The sequence below is a fragment of the Cololabis saira genome, chromosome 21, assembly GCF_033807715.1.
Source record: "Cololabis saira isolate AMF1-May2022 chromosome 21, fColSai1.1, whole genome shotgun sequence".
In the NCBI taxonomy this organism is placed as follows: domain Eukaryota; kingdom Metazoa; phylum Chordata; class Actinopteri; order Beloniformes; family Belonidae; genus Cololabis; species Cololabis saira.
Genome location: NC_084607.1, coordinates 27,773,841 through 27,781,053, shown reverse-complemented (window position 1 = coordinate 27,781,053; position 7,213 = coordinate 27,773,841). Strand labels below are relative to the sequence as shown.

General features: G+C 45.2%; 1 protein-coding gene across 7 annotated transcripts in view; it reads left to right on the top strand.

Annotated features, from left to right (window-relative positions):
* The first annotated feature begins 952 nt into the window (after window positions 1-952).
* ep300b (E1A binding protein p300 b) overlaps window positions 953-7,213 on the top strand; it is a 34,078-nt gene continuing 27,817 nt past the window's right edge. For 6 of the 7 annotated variants that reach the window (XM_061711953.1, XM_061711952.1, XM_061711948.1 and 3 more), the window contains exons 1-3: window positions 953-2,579; window positions 3,520-3,834; window positions 5,912-6,510. In XM_061711953.1, the coding sequence (XP_061567937.1) occupies window positions 3,741-3,834; window positions 5,912-6,510 (693 nt within the window). In that variant the 5' untranslated portion in view covers window positions 953-2,579; window positions 3,520-3,740. The remainder of the gene's footprint in view (window positions 2,580-3,519; window positions 3,835-5,911; window positions 6,511-7,213) is intronic. The other variant, XM_061711947.1, reaches the window with a different exon arrangement.

Here is a 7,213-nt window from a genome sequence, read left to right as displayed (position 1 = left end):
GGTCTATTTGTTTCTAATTATTTCCTTTTCAGTTATTTTCAGGGTGAATGGTAGTTCTGTTTAAATAATCAAAGAGGGGCTGCCAGGTTTTGTCAAAGGCTTTGCCGGAGCTTGAAAGTGAGAACCTGATCTTTTGGAGTTTAATATACAGGACTGTCTCAGAAAATTAGAATATTGTGATCAAGTTCTTTATTTTCTGTAATGCAATTAAAAAAACAAAAATGTCATACATTCTGGATTCATTACAAATCAACTGAAATATTGCAAGCCTTTTATTATTTTAATATTGCTGATTACGGTTTACATTTTAAGATTACCGTAAGATTCCCAGAATATTCTAATTTTTTGAGATAGGATATTTGAGTTTTCTTAAGCTGTAAGCCATGATCAGCAATATTAAAATAATAAAAGGCTTGCAATATTTCAGTTGATTTGTAATGAATCCAGAATGTATGACATTTTTGTTTTTGTAATTGCATTACAGAAAATCACAATATTTGAATTTTCTGAGACAGTCTTGTAAGCTAAGACCTCCTTTAGCCAGCTGTTGTGTGAAGGAGGTGGTGTTTATAACCATTTTTACAGTCAATTGTGTGAGGAGGGGGGGGGGCACTTCAAGTGTGGTCACCCTGGGGCTCCACTGATTTAAGGATGATTTATGGTTCCGCGTTACACCAACGCAGAACCTACGGTGTATGGTACCGCGTCGCCGCGTAACTTACGCCGTAGGTTACGCCGTACTCTGCGTCGATTTAACGCAAAACCACAATTCCGGTTTTAATCCGGGTCTGGAAGCCACCGAGCCGAGCCTGGTTTGTCCGGAAAGGGCCGATCCCCTCCGAAGACAGCCCCCCCCACCACCCCCCGTATCCTCCTCCCCTTCACGCCTAATGTTGCCGTACCTCCAGCCCCCTCCACCCCCCCCGTGCCAGAGGAGCAGAAACAACAAGCCGCCATTTTGTTTGTGCGGGCAGACCGTCAGCGAGACGACCGGCAGCAGGAGCGACTCCGGCGGCAGCCGCTCCGGGAACCGCGGGCAAGCGACACAGCCACGTCCCGCCGGCCACGGCCACAGACGGGGGGCAAGGCACGGCCACGGCCACGACGAGGAGGGGGAAACACGCCGACTCGGTTGCACATATATAAATATATATATTTATTTATAAATATACATGTATGCATGAGAAGGAAGCAGTCGGAGCAGCCTGAGGACGGGGGTGTTGTTGCGGAGCGGCGAGGAGAGGAGAGAGGAGGAGAGGAGAGGCGGAAGAGGGGAAAACCTGCGAAAAAGAGGGACAAGCATCACCATGAAAGATCGATATGTGTCCGTCGCGGAGGAAGGGACGAGCCCGCATAGACAATTATATAAATAAATTGCTGCCGGGCAGAAGGGAGAGGTGGAAAGAAAGACTGGTTTAAAGAGAAGGGGGACATTTCCAGGACCAGCGCGAAGGGGGGGCAATCACCATCACAAAGAGTCCAGAGAGGATTTTGTGAGACCATAAATATTAAAAGGGGGGTGTTGATGACCCCTCTTCTGAAATAGCCATCATTTTTCAGCTATTCGCCGTCAATTTTCCATTTTTTCTCCCCCCTCCGAAATCCCACCAGCTTCGCCCACCGCCGTGGGTTCTGGTGTCGGAGGTTTCTCCAGCTCCATCCTCTTACACAGGCGAGAAAAATTAAAAGTGGCGAAATATATTAATCCTCCGAGGTTTTAAAAGGAAGGAGGACCCTCTGCTGGAGCCCAGGATAAGTGGCCCGACAGATCCGCCTAGATATAACTAAATTGGATCGATCCTCCTGCCCTGCTGATTGGCAATTAGCGCCGTGATTGCCCTGAAGGAGCACCAGGAAATACACCTGCATGCAAACACTCTCACAACTACACTCACCTTGCTTTTTAGGTTTTTTTGGAAGGATCCTAAAATATATTTTCTCCACCTTTTGCCAACCGTGCTGCCTGCAACAGACATTTCGTGTGTGGGGTTGCATCAACCAAGTGTGCAGTTTTGGGACCCAGTGCCTTGCATGAACACGACTCAGCTGGCATGCAGGAAAAAAACAGAAAAAATCAATGCATGGACGTATGAATCTGCAACTGATCTCGTTTTTATGTGACTAGATGCAAGAAACCAGACAACATAATTGCAGATTACTGTTGAACGAATCAAGTTTTCTCGTCGGTATTGGCAGGACTTGAACTTTTAAGTGTTGCATTTGAACCACTTTCACACACTTTGGGGGTCGGTGAGAAAAGTCTGCTCAGGTGAAAAGAAATGCTAAATCCGACCTTGGATCTTAACTGTTGCACAAGATAGTGGCCTCCCGGGTTTTTTTTTTTTTTGTTTGTTTTTTTTATTAGTATTTGGAGCCAGTAGTAATTTCCTCGCCACCACCACCGGACCTGAACCCTCCCATTCGTGCATGGACTATGGCAGACAAAGCTGAGCGCCTTGGCGGGGACGGACCTCGGGACCCTGGGTGTCTCTCAGCAGCAGCTCCGTGAGGTTTGTCGTGAAGGGCCTGCAAAGCTTCCCCTTCTCCTCACCAGTGGCGTCAATTCAGTCCAAGCTCAGGTATGACCAGGTTACGAGTCACAGAACTTAACTAGAGTATCAATCAACACGTCCAGCAAATACTCATCACAGAAGTTTATGGAGCTTATCCGTGTGGTCAAGAAAATTGGAACTTTTTCAAATGCAGTCTCGCTCACTGCAAAAACTAAAAAAAAAAAGGAATATTTGTCTTATTTCTAGTTAAAATGTAATTTTTAGTAAAAAAAAAATCTCATTACACTTAAAACAAGAGTCATAAACAGAAAAATAACCTGTTATTTGACCATGTTCACCTGTTTCAAGTAAAATTTCACTTGAAATAAGTAGAAAAATCTGCCAGTGCAACAAGATTTTTTTGCTTGTAATGAGAAGATAAATCTTGTCCCACTTTTCTTCTACTTATTTCAAGTGAAAATGTACTTGAAACAGGTGAAAATTGTAAAAATAGTTATTTTTCTGGTGATGACTCTTGTTTTAAGTGTAATGAGATTTTTTGACTAAAAATGAGATATCTTAACTAGAAATAAGACAAATATTCCTGGTAAGATTTTGAGTTTTTGCAGTGTAAACACCCAGCGTGTCATGGTGGGGGCACTTAAACATGAGATGAGAAGAAAAAAGGGGAAGTTAAATTCTTTAAAACCTAAAATTTATCTTCTCATTACAAGCAAAAAAATCTTGTTCCACTGGCAGATTTTTCTACTTATTTTAAGTGAAAATCTACTTGAAACAGGTGGAAATGGTTGTTCTTGAGTCTTTTTTGACTAAAAATTAGACATTTAACTAGAAATAAGATAAATACTCTTGTTAAGATTTTGAGTTTTTGCAGTGTAGCTATAATAACTAGTGAAATCGATCACGTTGTTCTGATTTGCACTTGTAGTTATTCTATATGTATGAAGTAACATAATAATCAATCCAAATAGACCCAGAGTAATTCCATAAATCTCCTCCCGGCCAGGTCTGCAGGAGCCGGACCCTCGAGGGGGGGTGAGACCAGACCAGCCCAGAGAGGAGGGAGCAGCCCCGCACCGCAGTCCTCTCCCCTGCCGGGACGGTGGGGGACGACACCGACTCACTTTCAACAGACGGAAATAAGGAAACACGGTCCCCAGTGGATCCGGTGTTTTTATTTGTTTTTTTTTTCCCTCTTCCCCCCTTCTTCTATAATCCGCCAGGACTATGGCGGATAACGTGCTGGAGCCCGGGCCGCCCTCGTCCAAGAGGCCGCGGCTGTCCTCGCCAGCGCTGTCGGCGGCCGCCAGCGACGGGAACGGTGAGTCCCGCTGCAAGACCCCCGGAGCTCCGGCCGGAGTCCATATCACACTGGGGTTTCACGCTGCAGATCAACCGAGCATGCATTTCTGGTGTTTAAATATACACAAAACAGCTCCGTGTGCGGTTAGGAGCGTGTTATAGGGGGTTAAGCCTGAATTTATGGCTCCGCGTTGAATCGACGCAGAGTCTACGGCGTAGGGTACGCGAAACCTACGGCGTAGGGTACGCGGCGACGCACATCGTACGGTGTTCGTCGCCGCGTACCCTACGCCGTAGGCTACGCGGAACCAGCTGCTGCTGCTGCTCCGTGCAGAGCGTCTCCGTGTTGTGGTGCGCTAGCCGCCGCGGCTAACTAGCTGCTAGGGGCCAAGACAATGGGGGGGTCGGGGCTCCTGCCTCGCTTCAAGTTGTTTCCGCCGCTTTAAAAGTTGTTTAAGCGGAGGTTCGATGCCGCACACGGGGCCTAATAACCCGCTCCGTGGATGTGCGGGGAAAGTTTGTGCCCGAAGTTGGTGAATAAAAGCGGCTTTGGGGGAAAGTGGCTGCAGCGAGCTAACTAGCTAGAGACACCGACGAGCTCCGCGCAGGAAATTACATGATCTACTTTAACTGTTTTCATAATTAAAAGCAGCACACACTGAGCATTCTGGTTGAAAATGCCCCCCTTCCCCCCACTTTTTTTTTTCTTTTTAAACCCCATGATTTCAGCCTGCTTTTCTGCTACGGTGTATGTTTTAGACAACTATTGTCAGGCAGCTATTGTTCATTAAGTTGGCGTCCAAGTGGCTGCTGGTTCATTTAAACCGCGTTCACATGAAAGCGCAGACGAGCCACGCTCGTTTAAATGTCCTTTTCTCTTCACTTTCTCCGTCTCGGAGGAGTGTAGTTTCCTAGTTTCCCCCCCAGACGTGATTAAAGGTACTAAACAGAGCAGCGTGAGTGTGTTGCCTCCATTGTCTGGTTGCGCGCTGACGCAGCTGCCCATTTTGTAGTTCACTTTTCACAACAATTAGGAGAAAACGCGCTGCAAGGAGGTTATCTGGAGGGCTTTAAGTTTGATTTTTGAATGGAAACAGTTCTACAAAGGACTATATTTACAGTGATTGAGCAAGAAGCTGTGGAGTCCTGGCACAATTTCCTCTTGTTGCACTACACAGAGAAGGTGTAGGGATGATGAAGGCATTTATTTTTCAGTCTGTCCAACTCACACTACACTGAAACAGTCTAGAAAGTTTGAGCTACAGTTGTTAAAGATTTACTGTGGAGCTGAAAGGCAAAGAGAGATCGCTTTCAGAACGGCAACACCAGGTATAACGTGATTTTTAAAATAATGCATACATTTCAGAAAGTTTTAATATATCCTGCTGAAGCATAAGGTTTCTCATGTTCCCTGCCGCTTCATGATGTTACACCGAATAACTGCTTTTCACAACAATTAGGAGAAAACCTCCTTGCAGCGCGCTATCTGGAGGGCTTTAAGTTTGATTTTTGAATGGAAACATTTCTACAAAGGACTATATTTACAATGATTGAGCAAGAAGCTGTGGAGTCCTGGCACAATTTCCTCTTGTTGCACTACACAGAGAAAGTGTAGGGATGATGAAGGCATTTATTTTTCAGTCTGTCCAACTCACATTACACTGAAACAGTCTAGAAAGTTTGAGCTACAGTTGTTAAAGAGATCGCTTTTAAAAACGCCAACACCAGGTATAACGCGATTTTTAAAATAATGCATGTATATATTTCAGAAACTCTTAATATATCCTGCTGAAGCATAAGGTTTCTCATGTTCCCTGCCGCTTCATGATGTTACACCGAATAACTGCTGCACAAATGCACAACCCCATCTTGGTACTGTGGTGTTTACCTTCTGTGGCTTCTCACCTTGTCCTCACCGTGTTTGCTCTTCATGTATGGAAGCCCACCAAACCACAGATTCCCTTGAGATTGGTCAGGGCTGTGAGTTGCAGCTGCTTCTGTGTTTACTTTAAGAGCGTAATATATTTAAAGTATTGTAAATTAAGTAAAAAATATATATATGTAAGATTTTTTTGTTTCTGTTCCCTCCTGCCCAGATTTTGGTTCACTCTTTGAACTGGAACACGACCTCCCAGATGAGCTCATCAGTTCTTCGGACCTGGGGCTGACCAATGGAGGGGATGCCAACCAGCTCCACACCAGTCTCGGGGGTGGCCTTGGTGGAGGTAGCCAGGATGCGGCGTCAAAACACAAACAGCTGTCTGAGCTTTTGCGCGGTGGAGCATCAGCTCAGTCCGGTGTCCCCGGTTCCAACAACGCATCGTCTGGGGTTTCCATGGGAATCATGGGGAACATTAATGTCTCCCCTGGGGGACCTCAAGGCATGCACCCTCAGGGCCAGCCGCAGCAACCTGGATTATCTCAGCAGGTTGGGATGGTCGGCGGCGTGGCCGCACTCAGTCGGACAGCAGCCATGATGGGTGCCCAGAACGGCAACACCGGACAGCAGCATCAGGGGATGATGGGTGGGCAGGTTGTGAATGGCTCGCCTAGAATGGGCTACCCTGGTAATGCGGGCATGGGTAACAGTAGTAACGTTTTACCGGAGAGCTTACAGCAGCAACAGGGCTGTCCGCCAATGGGAGCCGGGGGTCAAGCAGGGATAAGACCGCAGCAGCAGGGCGCACTGAGCAAGGTAGGTACACTCCCAGCAGCAGCAGGACCTGAACACACCCCATAGTTGTCAACAAGAAATTAACACCTCAGTTTCACATGTTTCTATAGCATTTATTAAAAAAATTCAAACTGAGGTTAAGAGTGCCCACACTGCCGAATCCAACATCAGCACATAGTTCTTTAAATGATTTAAAGCCGCTTTCATTACTCTTAGAAAAAGGAAATTTGACTGACATTATTGTCAGATTCTGTCACATCAACAATTACATTTTCACAAAAAACAAATTCAATTTATTAATTTTTTTTCTTTTTTTCCTTTTTACTTAAGTTATTCTTAAGTATTGTTTGGGGGATGTGTGAAAACCTTGTGCATTTATAATTTTGAAACTGATGCTAAATTTGACTGGGATAGTATTAGTAAAGTTGCTATCCAGTAGTTGATATAAGACTTGAGATCCTGTTCGTCACAGCAGGTGCAGCCAAATGTGTGGTTATATGTTGGACTCGCAGCTGCATCACAGTTGAGTCTGTGGTATTGATGGTTAACCTCCTTGTTAGTCAATATTCCACATGACGGTTGTGATTTTGTTCTAACATCGCACAAAAGCAGCACTAAACCATTGTTAAACTAGATAGATAGTATTAGACATATTTTCCTGTAACTACAGCTTACAAAGTTTGTTGAAATATCATTGATGTCACTATTGACCAAGTAGCATCCT